The following is a 25802-nucleotide window of genomic DNA, read 5'->3' as shown; positions in this document are numbered from 1 at the left end:
ATAAATAATAAATTTAATAATTACCATAAATAAATAAAATAAATATTTATCAAATAAGAAAATTAGTGCCCGCAGGCAAATATTAAGAAATGAAATATTTAAATAACTCTTTCACGCTCCATTAGTGGATGGTTGATCTGTGAGAACTGAAGATGTAATAGGACATTTCTTTAGTTTCCTTGGATACTTGTTCTGTGTCACCCATATATAATTCAAAAGAAACTCTGTTCTTGTTCTTTCAGTTACCAAGATTTCTCCCAGCAAACTAGAAGTAAACATTCCACTGGAAAATCCCACAAGTGGAGGTTCTGGTGGGCAATCTACAGCCAGTCTTAGGAGAAAATGACTGTGCCCACAAACTCTACTTTAGATTGTTCACTGGTGCCTCAATGTCATCCTTATTGGAATGTACTTTGTTTTTGTTTTAAACCCTAAGCGGGACAACATAGAAAAGTATAAAGGAAAAAACAAGAACTAAACGAATAAATAGTTCCTTTATGGAGCAAAATAGGATTCCTCTCTAAGAACAGGAATTGTTCCTGAACTACTAATTTCTCTCTCCCATGAAGAGAAGGCCACATGTCAGGAATCTCTTGACCAGTTGAGGTAGCATATTCTTGAAGCTTAAATGCTTTTCATTGGGTAGTTTGCCATTGCTAGATTTGGGTACTTCACATTTTCTTGAGCCACCACATTCCCACATTTTCCATGGGAAGTTTCTAAATGGTTATTAGATTTTCAGGCTATTCCAAAGAACCCAGTTACACTTTAGTCATAACTGAAATACTAGCTCTCAGGGCTAAAGTCAATTATATATGATGAAAGTGAGCAAACTCTTCTGTAAAGGGCCAGTGAGTAAATACTTCAGGCTTTGATGGCTGCATAAGGGGACTGCCACATATTTTTCTTTGTTTTTACAACCCTTTAAAAATTTAAAAACTGTTCTTGTGGGCCTTACAAAAACGGGTTGAATTTGGCCTGCTGAGCTATAGTTTGACAGTTCCTGACCCACACAGTATAGGTTCACAATCCCGTATCTGAAATCTTTGGGAACGGAAGTATTTCAGAATTCAGTTTTTCAAAGTTTTGAAAGATAATAGGTATGTGCTATATATTATATAATAAAATACCCGCAGTGTGCCTCACAGTAATGTTTGTGTAGCACATTAGTGAATATTCACACTAAGTAGGATAAATACAGGCTATAAGTAGCCTTTCACCTGTTCAGGTTAAGTTACTGTAAATGAGTTTACTGTAAATCAAAAGCAAACCAAAAAACTCTTTGTACTCAGAGCTTTTTAGATTTCAGAGTTGCAGTTAAGGAATTGTGGGTTGAATTATTTCTACAGGGACATATATCCTGGGTTTTAAGTAACTTAACGATAAACTTTTAGAATACCTGTCATATGTAAATTAGGGACTTCCTCTATAATTAAATATGTATTTTGCTTTATTCCTTAATAATGAAGAACTTCACGATATTATCTATCAGCGACATTGATAAACTGAATTTATGATGTACCTTGTCACAAAGTTGTAATATTTGCCCCTTTCCCCATTTAGTTCTTGGATGAAATTTCATCTACTGAAACTAAAGTGTCCAGTGGTACCAGTGAGCCTGTGCACCTGAAAGAAGGGTAATTTAATGAAATCAGATTTTAAAGTCATATTTCAGTAGAGACATTAAGTAAGTACAAAGAGCATGGGTCCAGGAGTGAGGAAATCTGGGCTTTATTCTGTGCTAAAACTGCCTAAGTAACATCAATCAGGTAAGTCACCCTCACTGTCCTATAAACTTTATGCCAGATGGGCATGACTTCTTGTCCATACAGTGCTATAGTTGTTTTGCAAATATAATGAGATTATGGGTGGTAGAGTAGTACTGAAAAAAGTAACAGCATTATTCAGTCTTAAAGTAGTGTTTTCATTGGAAGTTAAAGGGGAAAATTACTCACTTGGCCTTTTTCGTTCTGGATAGTACAGTTGTAAATATCAAATTATTTAAGGACTTTATTCCCTTAGTATGGCCAAAATAAATACAGGAGTTAGTTATAGATGGCAAAGACATTTTCATAAACTTAATATAGTCTTTGACAGCTCTTCATGTCATTTAAAATTAAAGGATAATTCTTTGTTTTGGATTAATTATTTTAATATTTGTAGCTAAATGTTTACATCTGTTGTTTTGGCAGTGAGATGTATAAAAGAGCTCAGGGAAGAACTCGGATTGGAAAAAAGAATTTCAAGAAACGGTGGTTCTGCTTAACAAGCAGAGAGCTCACCTACCACAAGCAGCCAGGTAGTTGTGTTTATGCTCTATTGTGGGGCTTTTCCTGATTCCCACTGAAGATTTCTTTTTCTGCTGCTTAATGTGACTAGCGAACCTTTTTACTAATGTTACTGTAGTTCATGGTTTCTCACAGTGATGTACACACACTAAAAATATAATAAATATTTGACGAGTAACACCATGTAAATTACACTTTTCTCTCCCTTTGAATGTCTTGTGTTACTAAAAGTGGTGTTCCTACAGTATGCTCTCTTTCTAAAAATCCCTGGTAAATCCCTGTTTTTGTAATCAATCTATAAGGAACAACAGTTAGATATTTCAAAACTCAGAATTTTAACTTCCAGAGTCAAATTGGTAAGAATCAGTTTCTAGTAAATGAGAGGGTTTCAGTGGTTTGCCAAAAGTTCCTACAGTCATACCATAGGCTGTGATTTCTATTCAGTTAAAAGAGTCATTCTAGACTATTGCCAAGCTAACTTCCAAGATGAAAATTCTAGTAATTTGCCCCCTGAAAAGGCACAAATTGGCTATCTGTTTGGGTACAGAGAGCCATCTTCCTACAGTGTGATTTGAGGGCTTCGGAGAGGCAAAGTTTGTCCCTCAGTGGACTGACATAATGCTTAAAATCTCTGCCTTTTAAGTTTATTCCTTTGGGGGTAAAGCATTATCTACAGAAGGCCACTAGTTTCTGATACCTTAGCAAGAATTTAGTATCTAGATCATAGGTCACATACAGTAAAATTCCTTCTGTTCAGAGTGATCAGGATCCAAAGCTGTTCACTTAACCAGAAAGATCAGTTAAAGCAAGAATCACTTAAAAACAAACAAAAAGATGCATTCATACCTTAAATGTTTATGTGTTTGTTTAGCAGTCTTATGATAGCCAAGATCTTTTCTTTGAATATGGATCTATAGATTAGATTTCCCCTCTGTCTTTCTTGTGCAAACATAACCCTAGTGCATCAGTTTTCAGGTTGATTTCTCTAAAGTGAAGCTAGAACTTAAATACTTGAAAAGTAGTCAAATTATAGAATCCTTTTAGTGTGTCATGATAGTCACCCTAAGTTTTTGCAGCTCTCTCACCCCCATATAAATCAACTTTATTTGTGTGGGTGTTGGTCTCCTTTTTTGAAAGGCTTTTCAGAGTGTTTGCCTGATTTTCAAATAAATATATGCCCCTTGGTAGGCGGCATTTATTTTGTCACTTTACATAATGTTTAAGTAAATTATAATTACACCATGGAAAAATGGCATTAATAGGTCTGGGAACAAACACAATGGACTTGGTAATCAAAACAGCCTAACCAATGGAAACAAGGGTACAAGCTTAATAGTTAGTACCCTAGCAGCCACAAGCATTCAGCCTCCCATGAGCATCATTCAGTAAGTTCTACAGAGGAAATGGAGAGTCTTGGTTAATCTGACAAATCTGTTAGGTAAAGATCTGTTAAGAGAACTTCTGGTGTAAATTCTGAAATGATAAAAACAAACACCACACGTAAGATACTTTCAAGAGAATGTAGACTCAATTAAGCTGAGTGCTTCAGTGGAGACTCTAGAAGAGTGAAGTGAAAAGAAATTTTTTTGTTTCATAATTCCTGAGGATGCTTAGCCAGAATGACTACATATGTCAAATATATTAGTAAGACATAAGAGGCCAAATGCACTATATTTTTAGGCACCTAGATAATTTGTTGTGGAATATAAATATTCCAATGACTAAGGATCAATCAGCTACATACTTGCCCTTCCAGACAGCATTCTTTAAGCTAAGCATATTTTTAATGTTTTAGAAGTTACAGTTTATGTTGAATACTATATAAATGCTCTCACATATATAGCACCATTTTTAAAATAACTGGCATAATATGCTAATTATGCTTACATCAGCAGTACACTGAAATAAAATTTAAGGTAAGTTAGTTATCCTCTGTGAATAAGTTGGCTATTTTCTCCTCATTTAAAGTATTTTCTAATCTAAACCAACATTCTGAAGTCTTCTTTGGCTTAAGACTTTAGAAATCAGATGATAGCTTTGGACCTTTTTCCTCTAGAAAAATTCAGGAACAAATATAGACACAAAACCTTGCATATAATTTCAGGGAGTTCATAGTCCCAGAGTCCATGCACAGTTCTCAAGAACTTCTGTTCTATCCAGTGATCTTATGAGGATAAAATTCTCTAGAATGATTAGACTGCTCTAAGGTATAAAATAGACACATTAGAAGTTACATTATTTTAAGGCCTTAAGAAATTTAACATGTTGGAATGGCATTGGAGGAATGAGCTCTGTTATATGAAGTTTCAAGATTATTTACCAAAGCCTACAGTTTTAAGCATCATGCTTTTTTTTTAACTATTTTGTTGGATTTTTCCAAAATATATTACATGCTTCCCTGCCTTCTAAAAAAGAGTTCATTGAACGTAAGTTAACATTTTCGAGATGGCTTGGGGCTGTCATTGATAATATTAATTATTATACAGTACTCTGATTTAGTGATGTTTTCTGGGCTGCTTATGGGTGTGTGCAGCTGTTTACTTCCCAGCTACATGCCTTGGACTGCCATGCTTTTTTGTGTTCCTGTGTTTGCTTTATACAGTTTTTCATTATCCCCTCTGTGTTCAAGCTGTCACCTTAAATTTCTTGTGCTGTCAGTGAACAATAATGTAGCATCTCACTCCCACCTCTTATCCCCTACTTCCATTTTTTACTGCTAATATACTATGAGTGAAGATGTAGGTACTGTGTTTGTTAAAATTATACATAAGATTAAAAGGCCTTGATTGACGATTTCAGGACTTTCCTCTGTGAATAAAATCCATAGGCTTTGGATTCTCTCTTTGGTTGTTCAGCAAATGTTTTGCTTACTTCCTGTTTCCTTGCAGTTTTTTGCATAGCTACGACTGCTAGGTAATTAGTCTCTTATTACACTTTACGACTTTGGTGTCTGAAAGAGCGCCTCCCAAATATTCTGTAACATAGCTTTAAATCATTGAGTCTTTCACTCTTTCCTCCTACTGAACACTAGTATTCTGAATCAAGTATTTCTACCACTTAGAATCAAATAATAGTTTGCCAGTTTACTGGAAAAGTAATTAATAGAATTTTCTCAATTTTAAGGGTTTTTCTCAAATAAGTTATTAAATTTTGATGCCCACTTCGTAATAGTAAGCAATTAATCTTCAATATCACTAAATTAACATGTGGCCAATGAATGTCGTAGGGCATTCAGTCAGCTATCAGTCATGATTACCTTGACAGTTTCTTATGGATCTGAGTGTGATTATGATTTTATATTGATACACTATAACGCGGTCATCTTCTACAAGTAAAAGTTCTCCTAGTTGTATGCTGGAATCAAATGAGTTATTGATGTTCCAGCCTTTTCCTATCTCATCCAGCCTCATCTTTTGCATTCTCCATATGTCACTTTGCCAGACTAACTCTTGAAGCTCCTTTGAGTTGTGCTCTTCTACATTCATGCTTTTGTATTTGCTCTATCTAGAAATCCCTTTCTTTCCTTCTTTACCTGTGTAATCTGTTGTCCTTTAACCCTCAGAACAAGTGTCAGCTCTTTATGGAAGTCGTTTTCATAAAGCTTCTGGCCACCTCAGTTGAGTATTCTCTTACTATGTTTCTTTAGCACATTAGTGATAACTTATGTCACACTGTGTGGTCATTACTTTTATCTATCTCTCGCCCTAGTTTTTTAAGATCCTCAGTAGCAAGGACCATGTTTTTACTACCTTCGTTAAGGCATTTATTAATTTTTAATAAATGGTTTTCTTCAGAGGACACCATGTTTTCCAGATATGCTGTTATCTGAATACATTAAGAACCACTGCTCTGGGTTTCTAAAATTTCTGCCAAGCTTACTACTAATAGGTTATTTTTTTAAATAATAAGTTATTAACAAATTCATCTCTGAAATTCCATTTGTGTTCTCCAAACTTGATTAGATATTGTCTACTTTTGGATGACCTGTTATACACAGATACATACATACAGCCTACACAACTTCCATATGATATCAGTGTTCTAGCTCATATAACCTATGGACAATATAAAAGAAGTTTCCATGATGTTTTAAACATGCATCTCAATACATTTAGGTTGACTTGGTTTTTACCTGCTCATATTTTCATACACAGGGCTCTGCAGTATTTTTTTTCTTTAATAACTAAAGAACACCATTGATTTGTCTGTGCATTATATTCAACAGATATTTTATTGGGTGCCTGCTGTGTGCCAGATGTTGTTCCAAGCTCTGGAGAAAACAGTAGTGAACAAAACATACCAAAATCCTTACCCCCATGGATCTTATAGTTTAGTAGTGATTGACAGTAAACAAACAAACAAAAGAATTTTATACTATATGGGATGATTATAAATGAGATGGACAAAAATAAAACAGGGAAGGGGAATAGAGAACTCAGGAGAGTTGCAATATTAAAAAGTCTAGTCAGGGAAGGCTTCACTGAGAAAGTGACACTTGAGCACAGACCTAAGGAGGGTGAGGGAGTGAGCTATGTGGATAAATTTGAGGTAGTAGTGACGCAGACATAGCTAACAGCAGCTGGTACAGAGGCCCTGAAACAGAAGTACACCTGGAGTATTCAGGAGACAAGAGAACGCTTTTGTGACTATAAAAAAAAATGAATAAGGGGGTAATCACAGGAACTGAGATCAAAAAGACCATGGAGGAGCTAGATATTATAGGGCTTGTGGATCATTGAAGGAGTTTGAATAACATGGCAGGGCACTGAAGAGTGTTAAGCAAAGGAATGATATCATTTGAATTATGTTTTGATAGGATTGATCTCCCTTGCCATGTGGAGTGCTGTGTGGAGATTAGACTGAAGGGGGCAAGGAGACCAAGTAAGAAGCTACTGCACTAATTCAGGGGAGAGAAGATAGTGACTTGGACCTGTTAGTAGCAACGGAGGTTATAAAAATAGATCACATCTTGGATCTATTTTAAAGATAGTATTCACAAGATTTGCTGTAGGGTCAGATATCAAGAGTAAGAGCAAGTCAAGGATAACTCCAGGGATTTGGGCTTACACAAGTAGACTGAAGAAGTTGCCTTTTTAAAAACAGACATGGGAGTTCTGGTAATAGTAAAGAAGCTTGTATTAGACTAACTGTCTCATAGATAACAACTAAAAACTTTGGCCAGAATATATAAAACAACTCTCTGAAGAATTTGACCCTTGGAAGATGAGAACTATGCTGGGTGAGATTTATGTTTATTTGGCTTTCCCCCCTGAGAGCACTCCCAATCTGTGCAGTATGAGGTGGTAGAATTCAAACAGAAAGTCATAGTTTGCTTTTTTTTTTTTGGCCGCACCACATGGCACGTGGGATCCTAGTTCCCCAACCAGGGATCGAACCCATGCCCCCTGCAGTGGAAGCATGGAATCCTAACCACTGGACCACCAGAGAATTCCCAGAAAGTCATAGTTTTATTGCCTTGAAATGGCAAAGGACAGAGTTCAAGGCTGCCAGAGAAGGCAGAAATTGAGGAGATTAAAAGGAGGAGCCTTCCAATCTGCTTTGAACCCCCCTGAAATCCTTAGCTGACTCGAACTGCTCATGCTAGGGGGAACTTCAGAGAGGCTAGTGAAAAGCGGTAACTGAAAGATAAAAAAAGATGAGAAGAGATCTCAGCTTCTTTCCTCCTCAGAGACAGAGTTTGGAATTTTAGAAGGTGGTGGTTCAGAAGTAAAGACTATGCCCTAGGATTAAGGAGATTTAAATAAACAAAGTATCATATAAACAAAGTGTAAAGCCAAGCCTCAGAGTGATCAGCTAATGATGTAACTTTTTGAGGGAAGATAACTGAATCCAGAGTCTCTACAATATATTATTCTTAGTGTCCAGTATACAGTGAAATATTAACAAGTTTGAGAAGAAACAGGAAAATACAACACTAAGAGAAAAAGCACTTAACAGACGCAGACCCCTATATGGTCTACATGTTGGAATTAGCAGATATGAACTTTAAAGCTGTTATAAATATTTCAAGGGTTTAATGGAAAAGATAGTCATCATGATTAAAAAGATGGGGAATTCCAGCAAAAGAAAAAAATAGAAACTATAAAAAGGAATCAAATGGAAATAGGAATTGAAAAGTACAACATCATAAATGAAAAGTGTATTGGATGGGCTTAACAATGGTTTGGAGATGTCAGAAGAAAGATTCAGTGGACTTGAAGACAGATCAATGAGAATTATCCACTCAAAGAACACAGAGAAAAAATATTGGGAAAAATGAACAGAACCTTCAACCTACCGAGTTGTGGGACAGTATCAGGCAGTCTAACATATGCATGATTGGTATCCTAGAAGCAGAATAGAGAAAGAGGCAGAAAAAAATACTAGAAAAAATAATGGCCTAAAATTTCCCAGATTTGGCGAAAAACATTTTATTACAGATCTAAGATCAGTGAACACCAAGCATAGTAAATACAAAGAAAACTACACTTAGACATATAATAATCAAACCAAAGAAAAAGAGAAGAATCTCAAAAGCAGAGGAACAAAAGACAGATTACATACAGGAGAACAATACAAGTGACAGCTAACTTCTTATAAAAAGCAACCAAAGCCAAAAGACAGTGGAATGATGTCTTTCAAGTGCTGAAGGAAAAAAGCTCTCTACTTAGAACTCTAGTGAAAATTTCCTTCAAAAATGAAAATAATCCTTTAGATAAGTTGTTAAGTAGACTTGCACTATATGAAATGCTAAAGGAAATTCTTCAGGCTGAAGTGACGTAACACCAGATGGAAACTTAGATCTACAGGAAGGAATGAAGAGCATTGAAAATGGTAAATATGTACATAAATGTAATAATGTCTGTCTTAATTTTTTAAAAACATCTTGTTTAATGCAGAATTTATAACATTGAGTTACAGCGTTTATAACAAATTTAGATGTAGAGTATATGACAATAGTAGCACAAAGGAAGGGGATGGAGTAAATTATTGCAAGGGTCATTATTTTATGTGGAGTGACACAAGAATAATTTTAAGTAGATTGTAATGAGTTAAGGCTGTATAAATCTCTAGAAGAAAACTTTAAAGAAAAAAGTATAACCCATCTCTCCCCTGCACAAAAAATAAATTTGGCAGGAGGGGAAGAACAGAGGAGCAAAAATCGGATGGGACAAATAGAAAACAAATAGCAAAATGATAGGTTAAGCCCAACTATAACAAGTAATTAGAATAAATGTAACATCATATCTAAGATCTGGAGCAAAGGAAGGATTATGCACATTAATCAGTTCTCTTCAGCATTGTATTGGAGGTTGTAAACAATGTAGTAAGACCCCTCCCCCCCAAAGAAGAAAAGGACATATGGAGTTACGTAAAAATTCCTAAGGAATCTTCACAACAACTGTTTGAACTGATAAGTGAATTTAGCAAGATCTTGGGATACATGATTTGTATATACAGATCAGTTGTATTTGTATAAACTGGCATCAAAATGTTAGAAGATGGGCCTTCCCTGGTGGCACAGTGGTTGAGAGTCTGCCTGCCGATGCAGGGGACACGGGTTCGTGCCCCGGTCTGGGAAGATCCCACATGCCGCGGAGCAGCTGGGCCCGTGAGCCATGGCCGCTGGGCCTGCGCGTCCGGAGCCTGTGCTCCGCAACGGGAGAGGCCACAACAGTGAGAGGCCCGCGTACCGGAAAAAAAAAAAATGTTAGAAGATGAAATTTAAAAAATAATACCATTTATAGTAGCAGCCCCCCGTTCAAAAACACCCACCTAAAATACTTAGGATCATTTTTTAAAAAATAAGTATAAGACTTTAAAGAAAATTATAAAACATTGCTGAGATAAAATAAAGGAGATGCAAATAAACGGAGACATACATCATGTTTGTGGATTTTAAGGTTCAGTATTTTTCAAGAAGTCACTTCTCAAATTCATCTTGATTTTAACACAATCCCACTCCAAATCCCAAGTTTTTTTGGGTAAAAATTGACAAGTTGATTCTAAAATTGATGTCAATGGGAAAACAAAGGACTTAACGTGGCTGAGCCAATGTTGAAAAGTAGAACAAAGTTGGAGGACTAAGACTTACAAGACTACTAATTACTAAGTAATTCAAGTCTGAAATTTTGTCATAAGAGCAAGAGAGATCAGTGAACAGACAAGAGTCCAGAAAGACACACACACATATATATGGTCAATTCAGTTTTGACAAAAGTGTCAAGACAGTTCAATTGGGAAAGGAAAGTCTTTTCAACAGATGGTGCTGGAACAACTGGATAAACGAAGAGAAAATGAACTTCACCTTACCTCATACTACACACAAAATTTAATTCAAGATAAGAGGATCATAGGCCTCAGTGAAAACATAAGAGAATATCTTTGCAACTGTAGAGTATGCAGGGATTTCTTAGGATATCAAATGCACTAAACATCTTTTTAAGATAAACTGAACTTCATTAAAGTAAGATTTTCCCACTCTTTATATCATCACTCCTTTTTCTTTCTTTTTTGTTATGATAATGGGCATAAAATGTGTTGCTTGGCAGTTGAAATTTTTCAAGAGGTTGTTGGGATTTGAGTTTCTTTAAACCATAAGCTAGTGTTTTTCACCAAATTTGGGAAATTTTTTACTTCAAATATTTTTTTTCTGTCCATTTTCTCTCCTTCTTAGGACTCCAAATATACTTATTCAGGCATGCTTGATATTGTCTCACAGGTCTCTCTGAGACTTAGTTTATTTGTCTTCTTTCCCTTTTATCTTTGTTCTTTAGATTGGATAGTTTCTATTTACGTTCATTGATTTGTTTACCATCTCAAATCTTCTCTTCAGCTCATGTAGTGAATTTGTCATTCCATTTATTGTGCTTTTCAGCTCTAGAATTTCTGTTTGATTCTTTTTATAGTTTCACTTTTCCTGTTTAGAGTCCATATTTGTTCAGTCATTATTAGCATATTTTCCTTGAATTATTTGAACATATTTATAATAGTGGATTTGCTCACTAATAGAATAAATTCAACGTCTAAGTCCACTCAGAGTCAGTTTCAGTTGGCTGCTTTCTTTCTCAAGTATGGGTCACACTTTTCCTGTTTCTTTCCACATCTCATTTTTTAGTTAAAAACTGGGCTTTGTAGGTAGTACATTATAGTGTGTCTGGATTCTGTTTGTTCTTCTGAAGAACTCAGACTGCAACGTCTGTTCCGTGTGTGTGTGTCTGTCTGTCTCTTTTTATCTTTCTCTCTGTCAGTGTATAGCTGCTGTTGTCTTTGCTCAGATTTTTTTTTGGTCCCTAATCCTACCTCCCTCCCTAGGGCTCTCACCTGAGCTTGCTTAGTTTAGTGGTCAGCCAGCGATTTGAGCATAGTGCTCAAATACCTGAAGCCAGCAAGTCTTCCACCCTTTATCACCTGAGCTGTTTGTGAATCGGAACACATTCAAAGGCACAGCAAATTCACATGTCTCCCCAGGCTTTCCACTTTTGCCAGACTCTCTGGGATGGCACATACATGCATCTTTAGCAGTTAGCCAAGGATGTGGCAGGTTTATTATCTCAGCCTTTCTATAGCTCTCTTGTTTCCAAAATCTCACCCTTAAACTGAATTTGTAACCTCCAGCCAGTAAAGCTGTGAGTTTTCACTGATCTGGGCAATTCGGAAACACCCTCAGGGAGGAAGACTGTGAACTACCCAGTTCTTATCCTATGCGGTAGCAGTTGTTCATTGAGTAAACACGTCTCAGATTTTTACTTGCTTTTGGTTATTTTCCAGTGCTCTGAAGTGGTTGTTTTTAATAATTTGCCCAGTTTTATACTTACTTTCTAAGGAATGGAATTACTCAGCTTCCTTACACTACTATCAAAAGATAGATTCACAGTTATTTTATTTCATCTGTGTTCCTTGGGACCGATATATAGCTGGAATTCTGTTTTTCTTGGGGTGGTAATGGTTTTTTAATGGAGATATAATTCACATAACCATAAAATTCACCCATTTAAAGTGTACAATCCATTTTTAGTATATTCACAAAGTTGTGCAATCACCACTAGTTGCAGAACATTTTAATCCCTCCAAAAAGGAAAACCTATACCCATTAACAGTCACTGCTCACTCCTCCCTTCTCCCAGCCCCTGGCAAACACAAATCTGCTTTCTGTCTCTATGGATTTGCCTATTCTGGACATTTCATGTAAATGGACTTAAACAATGTGTATGTAACCTTGTAAGACTGGGTTCTTTCACTTCGCATAATGTTTTCAAAGTTCATCTATGATATGGCGTGAATCAGTACTTTATTCCTTTTATGGCTGAATAATATTTTGTTGTTTGGATATATTCCAAATTTTGTTTATCAGTTCATCAGTTGATGTACATTTAGATTGTATCCATTTTTTTTTACTATTATGAATAAATGCTGCTGTGAACATTCACATATATGTTTTTGTGTGGACATATGTCTTCAGTTCTCTTGACTATGTACTTAGGAGTGGAATCAGTGAGTCATATGGTAACTAACTTTATGTTTAACTTTTTGAGGAGGTAATGATGATTTGAACCTAAATTGGATTTTAGTTATTTAATAAGGAAATATAATACACTCACATTTATTGTGATTACTGTAATTGCTACTTTGTTTTATGTTTTTTGTTTATTAGGCTTTTCTGTTTATTGAGGGTTTTTCTCCTGCCTTTTTAATTGGAATAATCAGTCCCATTCATGTTCATTCTGTCCTACCTACTGAGAGAATTTGGGCATCCTATTTCTACCTTTAAATTGTTAACAGACAGGTTTAAACTTACATGTTTACCTTGTTGTCTGCAGTTAATCACAGTCTCTGTTCAAGCTGAGAAAGAACATGAGCATGCTTTCAATTTATTTTTCCCTAATAGCGTCTACCTAATGAAGTCGTCTGAAATTTTAGTACTAGGTTCTCTTCTTTTTTTTTTTTAACATGTTTATTGGAGTATAATTGCTTTACAATGGTGTGTTAGTTTCTGCTGTATAACAAAGTGAATCAGTTATACGTATACATATATCCCCATATCTCCTCCCTTTTGCATCTCCCTGCCACCCTCCCTATCCCACCCCTCTAGGTAGTCACAGAGCACCAAGCTGATCTCCCTGTGCTGTGTGGCTGCTTCCCACTATTTTACGCTTGGTAGTGTATATATGTCCATGCCACTCTCTCACTTCGTCCCAGCTTACCCTTCCCCCTTCCTGTGTCCTCAAGTCCATTCTCTATGTCTGTGTCTTTATTCCTATCCTGCCTCTAGGTTCTTCAGAACCTTTTTTTTTTTTTAGATTCCATATAGATGTGTTAGCATACAGTATTTGTTTTTCTCTTTCTGACTCACTGCACTGTAGGGTCCAACCACCTCTCTACAAATAAGTCAATTTCGTTTCTTTTTCTTCTTTTATCCATTCACCTGTCTGTCGATGGACACTTAGGTTGCTTCCATGTCCTGGCTATTGTAAATAGAGCTGCAGTGAACATTGTGGTACATGACTGTTTTTGAATTATGGTTTTCTCAGGGTATATGCCCAGTAGTGGGATTGCTGGGTCGTATGGTAGTTCTATTTTTAGTTTTTTAAGGAACCTCCATACTGTTCTCCATAGTGGTTGTATCAATTTACATTCCCAACAACAGTGCAAGAGGGTTCCCTTTTCTCCACACCCTCTCCAGCATTTATTGTTTGTAGATTTTTTGTTTTTTTTGTTTGTTTGTTTTTTGTTTGTTTTGCGGTACGCAGGCCTCTCACTGCTGTGGCCCCTCCCGTTGCGGAGCACAGGCTCCGGACGCGCAGGCTCAGCGGCCATGGCTCACAGGCCCGGCCGCTCCGCGGCATGTGGGATCTTCCCGGACCGGGGCACGAACCCGCGTCCCCTGCATCGGCAGGCAGACTCTCAACCACTGCGCCACCAGGGAAGCCCTGTAGATTTTTTGATGATGGCCATTCTGACCGGTGTGAGGTGACAACCCTCAGGATGGGAGAAAATATTTGCAAACGAAGCAACTGACAAAGGATTAATCTCCAGAATATACAAGCAGCTCATGCAGCTCAACATCAAAAAACAAACAACCCAATCCAAAAATGGGCAGAAGACCCAAATAGACATTTCTCCAGAGAAGATATACAGATTGCCAACAAACACATGAAAGGATGCTCAACATCACTAATCATTAGAGGTTCTCTTGTTTCTTTAACCTTTTTATGTTTTGATTTTTCTAACCATGCTTATCATTTTTTCTGATTTCTTTGCCCAGCACTATTTTTTATATAATGTACTTGTCTTTTTCCTGAATTCTTACTTATTTTGCAAGAGTATGTCCTCAAGGAATTATCTCAGATAGGCATTAGGGCTGATAAATTTTCTGAGTCCTTGCAATAAAAAAAAAAGTCTGTTTTACCCTTACACTTGAATAAGTTAGATCGGATTTAAAATCATTTCCCACAGAACTTTTAAGATACTTCTCCATGGTTTGCTAGTTTCCTTTGTTGCTAGTGAGAATTTTGATGTCATTCTGATTCTTAGCCTTGATTCTTCTCCCTAGAAACTCTTAGGACTTTTCTTTAATCTTCAAGCTCTAATATTTTACTGCCCAGTGTCTAAGTATTACCTTTCTTCCATCCTGCTCAGCACTTGATGGATCCTTTCAATCTGAAGATTTATACCTTTCTTTCTAGTTTGTTTCTGGAATGCTTATTAGACAGATATCAAAACTTCTGAATTCATCCATCATGGCTCTTAACATTTTTACTTTCTGTTTCTTTGTCCTTTTGTACTTTAGAGAGTCCTCAGTAAAATCTTCCATTTTACTAATTCACCTTGCAATTCATTCCAATTATCATTATCGACTGAAATTAACTCTAATAACATCATATGTGCCTGGAGCAGTGCACTTTCTCTACACATGCTGTATTGTCCAGAAATGAACAAATACAGCAATTCTAGGATATGGGCATGCTTTTGTGTATTCAACAAATCTAAAGATAGAAACTTCCTGCAAAATTTTTAAATTCTCTGGAATCTCTGTGGTGCCCCATGTAGATTAGTACCGAAAGACATGTCTCCTTTCTCCCTCATTTATTATACCCCTGATTTCCTCAGATGTTATTCTCTTTGTTGTATGTGTGTCTCCTCCAGAGTGCTGATTTTCCTCATCTGTTTGGTGATTTTTTTGGCGATTTGCTCATCTTTGTGTTACAGTCCATTCACCTGCTTGAGTGTTCAGTAGCTTACAGCCAGTGATTTCGAGGGAGGGACAGGACGAGCTGCTGAGGGGCAAGGGTGCTCGTGCTTGTCTTCTGGCGTGGATGCTTTCAACAACCTGTGGCAGCCCTGCTTTACAGCCCAGTACGCATCCTTACTGCTTTAGCCTGGGGCTATGCCTCTGTTGACTGCTGCTTAGCACAAGGTGGCGGGGCGAGGGGTGCGGTGAGGACCTAATTGACCCAGCTGTTCCAGATGCAGCATACCAATCAGTGATATGACTGTCATCACACATGTCTGAGTGTGTTCCCCCTCGCCCCGCCAACTGTCTATGTCCATTGACTCTGGCTTGAAGCTTTTCTAAACCAGCCCTCCTTTTACAGATGTCTTTTCCTACGTGTGGTTTGGGCTGTGGCTTCTTCCAGTTTACTCCCTTCCCACCTCCCCACACCTCCTCATAAATTTGATCTTGTAGCTAGCTCCCAGGAGACTGCTGATAGTCTTTTCTTATTTTCCCATGTATATGTAATTTGTATTTGTTGAATTTAAATGTCGTTTCCGCAGAAAAGTTTTCCCTACCTGCCCAATTTAAAGTAACTTCCCAACTACTTTCTATCATATCGCCTTGGGTTGTTGTCATTATAGCATTCATCTCTACCTAATATTTGTCTTTCGTCAGTCTTTCCAGACCTAAATGCAAACTTCATTAGGGGCCTTATGCGTTCTGTTTACTCCTGTATCCCAAGTGGTTACAGGACAGTGTCTGGTATATAGTAAACATTCAGTGTATGATAGTTGAATTAAGTGACTTTATCTTTTAAAAAAAATTGTATATCACATCTTCTTGAATTACACGAATTTTAGATTTTACATCAGGAACCAGGCTTAGCAAATACTCTGTTAACCTCTCTGTTCAAGAAAGAAAACCTTTATTAATCAAATTAGTGTCTTTGACCAAAAAGCTATACATGAATCCATGGAAAATATAAAATATAAAGGTCTTAGCCTCCAGCACTTCAACCCACATGTCATTAAAGCAAAGTTTGGTGGAAGGGGAAGCAAAGCTTTGATTCTCTAAGAACAACATTACAAAATGACCAGAAAAAGTCATAATTATATTTGCTTATAGTTTCTTATAGTTTCTATGACTATATGAATGTAGTTTATTCTCAAGTAAATTATAAGTTGAAATGCTTCGTATCCTCATGCCACCTTATTATGAAGCTCTTTTAGAAAACTCAAATTTCCAAATTCTTTTTTTAAAAAATATTTATTATTTTTGGCTGCGTTGGGTCTTAGTTGCAGCACACAGGATCTCCAGTTGTGGCATGCAGGCTCAGTAGTTGTGGCGCTCGGGCTTAGTTGCCCCGTGGCATGTGGGATCATAGTTCCCCGACCAGGGATCGAACCCACATCCCCTGCATTGGAAGGTGGATTCTTAACCACAGGACCACCAGGGAAGTCCCCAAATTCTTAAATTAGGTTAATGATTCACTCTACCACATAAAATTTTACTTTTATTTCCTGTATCTCTTAGAGTAAATTTGGTAGCTCTAGTCAGCTGACCAGCCATTATGTGATAGTAATGAACAATTTTTCAATTTCAAATCATTGTTTTGAGGGTTAATTCCTTAATTAAATATTTGATTGGAAAAGCAGAAAAATCCACTTAGATACAGATTCACTGTTTATTTAATAACTCCATGAAAGAAAATTCCATGTCTCCACAAGTTTTGAGTAGACCTTTATTGCTAAGTATATTTTCGGTCCCCACATAATTAATGTTACAAATATAATAACATTTTTATTTTCTACATGGAGATCAGATTTATTCCCTCATTTTTCCTTGAAAATGTTTTAATTTTATTTTTAAAAAAATAAAGAGGGAGTCACATTATAGAAAACAATCAAAATTCATTTGTTCCATAAAACAAAGGATTCTTATATATGCACCATTTGGAAATCTGTAAGTTTGTTATACACCTACCATCAAGAGAATGATCTCAAATCTTATAGAGTTAACCTCTCACCTCTATAATTCTGATGGAAATTATTTTAATTTTATCCTACTTCTTTTATAATTTAGGCAAAGATGCAATTTACACGATTCCAGTGAAAAACATTCTTGCTGTGGAAAAACTGGAAGAGAGCTCTTTCAACAAGAAAAATGTAAGTTACATAATTTAAAGCTTTTAAAACTGCATATATTACTTAGCTGGAAATTTAAAAAGAGGTTTATTTTAGTATTTGTTATTAATCATTAATATCTTATAATTGGTGGCTAGAAATCTGTCTTAAAATTGTCCATTATTGTTGATGCTTTATATAGTCTGCCTCCCCTGTTAAGTTAAAGGTACTTTTCTCAATATTTGCATATTCTCAAACTTCTCAGCTTGACATTCAAGTTTTTAAGAATATAGTCGCAACCAGTCTGTGCAACCTTATCTTCTGCTACCCTTCAGTACATACCAATACACTCAAGTCATCCGAGATGATTTCCTTGTTTCTATTTTCCCACTGCTTTGTCTTTACTCATACTTTTTTCCTCCATCTGAAATTCTGTCCCTTTATTCCTGATTATATGATAGTTCCTTCCTTTGGATTTGTGTGATTTCTAAAAATTATACTCTGTTGTACCGTTTAGTACCATGTGACTCAGTCCCAGGGACTAACTTGCTTGAAACATAATAGTTTATAAGATACCTGAGCGGCAGTTACCTAGCCAAGCAAACTAGATTTCTCTTATGTACCTTTTTGTGTTTTGTACTGTTTGGTTTTTAGACCCTGTCACTAACTTTTTGTCTTAATTGCCTATGAAGATGTTCCAAGTGATACACACAGAGAAACCACTCTATGTCCAGGCAAATAACTGTGTGGAAGCTAATGAATGGATAGATGTACTCTGCAGGGTGAGCCGATGCAATCAGAACAGGCTCAGCTCTTATCATCCCTCTGCATATCTAAACGGAAATTGGCTCTGCTGTCTGGAGACCAGTGAAAACGCTCTCGGCTGCAAGCCATGTACTGCGTAAGTTTCTTTTTGATTAAAGAAGCAATGTTTTAAATGTGTTACATTCATACAATGGAATATTATTCAGCCATAAAATGGATTGGAGTCCTGATACATGCACAGATGAACCTGGAAAAGATGCTGAGTGAAAGAAGCCAGACACAAAGGCCATATGATAACATTTACATAAAGTATCCAGAATAGGTAAATTTATAGAGACAGAAAGTAGATTAGTGGTTGTGAGGGGCCAGTGGGAGGGAGGAATGGGGAGTACTAATGAATACAGGTTTCTTCTGGGGGCGATGAAAATGTTCTCAAATAAATCATGGTTGCACAGGTCAAAATATAAAAAAGGGCAATGTTTAAATAGATGTGCAAGCTTGAGCAAGATACCGAGGAAGAAGGGCTTAGCCCTGTAGACTTAAAGAGTAATGGGATGAAGCATAGGTAATGAAAGTGATTTCACTTTAAAATTCCCTTCCTTTTGATTAGTCACGTAATGACCAAACCTCTCTTGGCCCCATTTTATTTAATTATCAAATTAGATTAGATTCCTAAGGTTCCTTCTGCAAAATTCTGTGGTTCTATTTTCAGTCTCAAACCATCAAAAGTCTTTAGCATGTTAATAACAAAGTGATATTTTTCCAATGTCTCTGATTTCATTTTTACCATAGAGGTGTCCCTGCAGACATCCAAATAGATATTGATGAAGACAGAGAAACAGAAAGAATTTATTCCCTTTTTACCCTCAGTTTACTTAAGCTGCAGAAAATGGAAGGTAACTATACAATTAAAATACTTTTATATAACCATGATCCTTCATTACCAATGCCTGAAGTGTTGCTTTGGCATTTTCTTAAAGTCAAAGATACCTCATAGATTTACCAAAATGTTACTTATATGAAAGTTGACAAACTCCCAAAGGGAGCCTTTTTCATAGATATTCATCAAGTAAAAATACTGTTTTTGAAAATATGTGATTATCATAATTAATAAAATATATGTATTTTGGTTATCTATGCATTTCCAGGGGAGATCTTCCCAGCTTGAGCCCCTTGAAAAGTTCTTTCTTTTTTTTTTTTAATAAATTATGGTATTTATTTTTATTTTTGGCTGCATTGTGTCTTTGTTGCTGTGCGCAGGCTTTCTCTAGTTGTGGCGAGCGGGGGCTACTCTTGGTTGTGGTGTGCAGGCTTCTCATTGCAGGGGCTTCTCATTGCAGTGGCTTCTCTTGTTGCGGAGCACGGGCTCTAGGCGCACGGGCTTCAATAGTTGTGGCTCGCAGGCTCTAGAGCGCAGGCTCAGTAGTTGTGGCACATGGGCTTAGTTGCTCCGCGGCATGTGGGATCTTACCGGACCAGGGCTCGAACCCATGTCCCCTGCATTGGCAGGGGGATTCTTAACCACTGCGCCACCAAGGAAGCCCGAAAAGTTCTTATTTATACTACCAATACAAATTACATTTAATGAATTTAGTTGTCTGATCAGAGATTTTATTGCTTCTTATAGAGGCTTGTGGAACTATAGCAGTCTATCAAGGACCACAGAAAGAGCCTGATGACTATTCTAACTTTGTAATCGAGGATTCTGTAACAACCTTTAAGACAATTCAACAAATAAAAAGCGTCGTAGAGAAGCTAGATGAACCTCATGAAAAGTATAGGAAGAAAAGATCAAGTAGTGCAAAATATGGGAGCAAGTAAGTATTTTTAAAGATACTTTCAACATTTTCCAACATAGTTTGAGATTGCCTCTGCTACCCTGTACTCACACCTGAAGTGCAGGCCTCCTGCTTACCTTCATCTTTCAAAACCGGCTCAGAACCTTTCTCTTGTGCAAGAATCTCCCTGGCCACTCATACAGGGATCTTTGTCTTTTTCACTTCTGGTATCATTTCATTATATTGGTGCAGTACTTTGTCATCACTTTTTAATGTTATATTTCAATGTAATCTTTGAACTGAATACTTAGTAGTTTTCTGGTTTTGTTTTGTTTTGCTGATCCTCTTCCTTCTTTATCTCTTACAGTACCTTTATACACACTAAGTACTAGAAAAAAAGAATCAGCTTCGTAGTGCTGGAAGTAGCTTGTAGTTGATGCTTTGGATCCATCTCAGATGCAGATGGACACTGGTGGAAACAGCAGCAAGAGTTAATATTTATTAAGGAGCTTACTCCTTACCACTGGGCACTGTACCTAGTACTTTACATTGCATCAGTTAGATAGGTTTTAGCAGCAAGTAACAGAAAATCCCAATTGAAGTGGCTTAAATAATAGGAAATTTTTTAACCTTACAAATTAAGTCCCGATTTCTACAGTTGGTTAGCTCAGCTCAACAGTGTCATCAAGGACAATCCAGCCGCTCAGCCATCTTCAACAAGATGATTTCTGTTTTCCTCAAACTTGTCCCCTCATGGTCACAGCTGGGCTGCAATAGTTCAGAGCCCCACATTTTTAATAATAGCAGCCAGGGGCAGACAAAGCTATTTCCTCCTCAAGAGGAAGGAAACCTTGTCCAAAGTTACCCCTAGCTTCCCCTGAAACACAGGGCTGCCCAGTACTAGCGCTAGAGTCAGGTTTCGATTTGCGCAGAGGTAGATAGGGAGAGATGGTTCTTGGACCAGCAACTAAGTGTTTGCCACAATGCACACTCTCTCATTGAGCCTCACATCAGCCCAACAGGGTTATATTCCCATTTCACAGCTAGAGAAACCGAGGCTCAGGGAAGTTAAGTGTCTTGCACAAGGTCATACAGCTGATTAAGGAGGGGCTTTGAATCTTGGCCCCACCATTTTTACTTTTTTTTTTTTTACCTATGTGGATTGATAATTATATATGTTTTATAAACAATAAAAATCAGTTTGACGGGTATAAATATTTATGTTCTCCCTAGATAGAAGGCTCAGTACATTAGGAAGATTAGTGTAAGCTTCCTAATACTGTCTTTTCTACGTCAGTATACTTTGTTCTCTTCCAACAGTAGTAATCCAGTTTTCTTGGAGCCCCGGAAGGTTTCCATATGAGGTCCTAGTCAATGCTTGACCACCCTTCTTAAATAGTATTCTCCCCCTGTAGCCACACACACTCCTGTACCCACACCCCCTTGCCCAGCTGTATTTTCCTCTGTTAAAAAATTCCAATCTTTCTTGTACTAAATATTTTATTTGTTCATCTTATTTCCTCTATTTTTCTCTAGGGAAAATCCAATTATTGGGAAAACATTTTAGAGTTTGACCAATTGACTCAGAAGAACTGGAAAATATTATTTTTGTTGGAGTTTTTCAATTCATCATATATTTTGTTCATAGTATTTAAGAATGAACATTGGCTTTACTGTCACCTGCATTCACCTTGTATTTAATATTTAATAATTGAAATTAACTGTTTGGGAATCCTGGTATTGATGTGTTCCTAGAGAATTTAAAACCCAAGATTCCCTTCGTATCTTACGTGTCGAAAGCCATGTTTCTGCAACTTCTTTTTAATAGAAAGAATCTTCCTAAAGAAGCTTTGTAACAAAAGGAGAACTCCTCCATAGCAAGAAACCATTTCTTCTTCTAACACTCTGTGTTCTGTGGACTTTTCACTACCATTAGTGCCTGCTCTATACTGCCAACGTTGTGTTTTACTGGAATATTTCAATCCATGACTATTCAGAGCTTTCCATTTAGTTCATCTAGACCCTCCCTCTTCAAAAAAAAAAAAAAAAGATCTCCTTTGGTCCATTGGTCATTACAGATTACATTTGGAACAGCGACAGAAATGTTAGAAAACTGCCAGAGTATCCTTGAAAGCTGGTAGATCTTTTGTCTATTTAGAGAGGATGCAAACAGAACTCAGATAGGAGAAATCAGGGAACATGTACTGTTGTCTGCATCTTGTTTACATTTGGGATGAGTGACGGCAGATGAAATAAAATGAGACCACTAAATTTTTTTCATTGTTTAAACATCAGGTACTCATTTTCTTGATTTGAGAGTTCAGGTTAATGTGACTTCTAAGGACTTCACTTTTGAAAAAGAAGAGAAAGTAAACAATGGGAAAAGGTGGTGGTAAACTCACTCGACTTCACTCATTACTCCATTTATTATAAGGGCCACCACCATAGGACGCCCTCGTCCCAGCGTGAGGCTGAGATCTAACTCAAGAACAGTCACTCGGCGCACTTTACTCATCTGGGCCACCCCAGATTATACTTTAGATACTCCATGGTATCTAATCTTTATGATCAGTTGAATGATCAGTGTTTAAGTCTAGAAATAGTGCTTTCCTGAAAATGTTTATATTTCACTGCTGTTTTCTTATTGCCTGCTAGCCAAATGGAATTTGGGCAAGCAACTGTTTGTTTGAATCCTATTTTTCCCTAATTTACTTTTATCCTAAAAATCATAACTGTAAATAAGCAATCGAAGCAAGTTGCCACCTTGAAGTTAAGAGGTATGCACTTTGCTTCATCAGTATTAAAAACCATGGTACTCTTATTTTGTCTTTTTAAATTCAAAACATTTTCTAAATGTGGTACTTTGAACCTTGGAGTATTTTACATGTTTCTGTTTAAAACTGTGACTACTTATTAATGTAAATCTAGCTAGTAGTGCTTTTTTTTGTTTCCCTGAGCATAAGCTATATTTCAAGATACACTTTGCCAATTATGTTATTGGTAATTGTTTTTAAATTATAATGTTACTAGGTAATTATTTTCAAAGACCATTCACACACAGTCATCAAAGTTGTTCCATAAATGATTGTAATGGAGCAATGTCTCTAATGTACAAGTCTCTAAAGGACTTGTAAAAATCAGTTGGTTTTATTTAAGAATCAGTCCTAGTCTGCATTATGGTAGGTCATTGCTGGCCCATTTTAAAGACAGGTTTGAAAAGTCTTTTAAATTTTATGAGCTTGTAGATTCCATAAACTACATTGATTCATCATTGTGAAAGAATTTTACCATTTAATAAATTTCTCACTTTTGAATTTCATTCAGATTGAAATTTCATTTTAAGGGTCTCTGAATGTCTGCCTGGAAAGGCCATGTGAGCATTGCCAGGTACCACTCATTACTCTCCAGTGGCTTCTTTAGTTATATTCTTCTAATATTTCTAATGTCAAGCCCTCCGTTATGACGGTTTTTAAAGATCACAGCATTCTCAAAGGGACCAAGGCTGTGTGAATACGTAACTCAGAATTTGAAGAGTTCAGTTACTAGTTATTTTCTTCACATGACACTTTTTAAACAGCCAGTTTGACTGGAATTAACCACCTTGGCATAGCCTAAAAACAAGTAATATGACATGAAATTTTCTTTGAAAGTCTTCTGAAATAAGAGACCATGTCAGTGGGACCCCAAAATAACCAAGGTACTTACTTGCTTCCAAGGGCCTCCTCATTCCTCTGCTGTTACTTATGAGTACTTTGATTTTTACTACCTGATCTGCTTTCTCTGCCTTTTCTAAACTTGAAAAAAATACATGGCAGCTCACTTTACCCTAAAACCCTGAAAACCCCAAGAAGGAAAGAAAAGGATGATATGGAGAAACTCTTGCCATAAATGCCAATTCTGGTTCTTAGTTTATCCATTTCTATCATTTAAAATTATGCTGGTATGTTGCTTGTTTTGTTGTTGTTATCGTTTGTTTTGTTCTTCATTTAGCTTTGTTTTTTTTAATATTCATTTAATATAATGGGAAATAGCAACATTTTTTTTACTCCCAGGAACGTAATTTATCAAATTGAACTATTTTCTTTGCCAAAGAAAAATATGTTTATCACAGGTAGTGGTTAAGTGTCAAAACAAGGCTTTCCTTATTGTACAAAAAAAGATGACGAATGATGTGGCTTTTGTTTTTGTTTCTGAAGCCTAATTTCATTATCAGAAAGGCTCATTCATGCCAGATTTTTTTGTTTTTTTTTGTTTTTTTTTTGTAAGTAAAAGCACCTTTAATTTGTTCTAATGGTACATCCTGTAAAGACAAAATGCTACAAGGCCTTTTAGGTGTCCTTACAGTATGTGAAAAATACAGGACTCATTCTAGAGTTAAATTGCCAGTCTTGATATTATCTGCTTCCATTTTTATTAACTTTTGGAAATTAATGTTGCTAGTAAATATTGGTTTTTTACAGTGTCCAGTTTCCAGTTTGAAAATATAAGTTATCAAAACTTAATGTAGTGAATTTGTGTAACCATGTTGTATTGTTGAGAATGTATTTTTATTTAAATTTTATTTTCTTATCAAAAGTATTATAAAACTTAAGAACTTTTGTAGCTGTCGCTTGGAAATAACTCAAATAAATTACAAGAAGCCTGTCCACTCTTTGTGTGACCTTACTTTCTCACTGATGTAAGAATTTCTTCTCGTTTAAAATTATTGTACCTCACCTATTAGGAAGGGAATAGCAGAAGTGAGGAGTCCTCAGTAACAAAGAACAAACCATCTGGAAAGGGTGCAGTAGTCTTCTGCATTTATCTAGACTGATTTTTTGATGGACTGAGGTCCTTATTTATTCATTCAGCAGAATTGTTTTGAAGACCTACGGTGTGCAGGTGCCGTGAAGGATCCCATCATTCCCGAGAGCCATGCACATCTGTTGTGTGGGAATATATTCCCCTCTTTTCTGAGTAAATAGTTTAGAGCTGACTTGCACCCCCAACGAGAGAAGCCAGAATCTTCCCCATTAGTGCCTCAGCAGCCTCTTAGTATCCTCAAATAAACCTCCATAAAACCTAGTCCCTGCAACTCCAGAGGAACTGAAGGTTAACAAAGAGGAAGGAATAGGGTTCTGAATCTCTAAGCATCTTGTTTTTACTGAAATACCAGAATCCCACTCATACTAGCCCATGTATTAGAATAGACCTTAGAAAAATCAGTAAGGACATAGTTGAACTCAACAACATCAATCAACTGGATACAACGCACATCTACAGACTAGTTCCTTCAAAAGAAAAAAAAGAATAGACCTTAGAATAGAAACATCAAAGGGTTCTGTGTGGGTTCTATTCTATGACATAAACCAGTTCTTTAAAGAGAGAGGGGGCAATACTTCTGTTGGGTTTCTCTTTAAGTTTCATGACTCCAAAACAAGAGACACCTAAGGCCAAGCAGAGTCCCTTTATGTTCCATTCGCTGGTGTAAGTTTCTCGACTGCCCCAAGTCTCAATGACCAGTGTGGCCCTTCAGAGAACACCTGTCTTGGATAGACATGACGTACTTCAAAAATAAACTGATCCATGTCCAGAGACCTTGGGTCATCATTCCTCATATGTATCCTCACCTGAGGTTTAGTCTTTTGTGGCC

The 25802-nt window shown here is 36.6% G+C and overlaps 1 protein-coding gene across 4 annotated transcripts in view; it reads left to right on the top strand.

Annotated features, from left to right (window-relative positions):
* RASA2 (RAS p21 protein activator 2) overlaps window positions 1-24816 on the top strand; it is a 117587-nt gene extending 92771 nt beyond the window's left edge. For 3 of the 4 annotated variants that reach the window (XM_089911061.1, XM_022582641.2, XM_089911063.1), the window contains 7 exons: window positions 1564-1637; window positions 2193-2302; window positions 17587-17669; window positions 18320-18528; window positions 19185-19288; window positions 20020-20209; window positions 21707-24816. In XM_089911061.1, coding sequence (XP_089767187.1) covers window positions 1564-1637; window positions 2193-2302; window positions 17587-17669; window positions 18320-18528; window positions 19185-19288; window positions 20020-20209; window positions 21707-21737 — 801 coding nt within the window. In that variant the 3' untranslated portion in view covers window positions 21738-24816. The remainder of the gene's footprint in view (window positions 1-1563; window positions 1638-2192; window positions 2303-17586; window positions 17670-18319; window positions 18529-19184; window positions 19289-20019; window positions 20210-21706) is intronic. The other variant, XM_022582642.2, reaches the window with a different exon arrangement.
* The last annotated feature ends 986 nt before the right edge of the window (window positions 24817-25802 follow it).

This window comes from Delphinapterus leucas, chromosome 4 (assembly GCF_059928025.1).
Source record: "Delphinapterus leucas isolate spDelLeu-1000000601 "Yukka" chromosome 4, BTC_Dleu_Yukka2, whole genome shotgun sequence".
Classification (NCBI taxonomy): domain Eukaryota; kingdom Metazoa; phylum Chordata; class Mammalia; order Artiodactyla; family Monodontidae; genus Delphinapterus; species Delphinapterus leucas.
The sequence above is the reverse complement of the archived record's forward strand: the minus strand, read 5'-3'. Positions and strand labels throughout refer to the sequence as shown.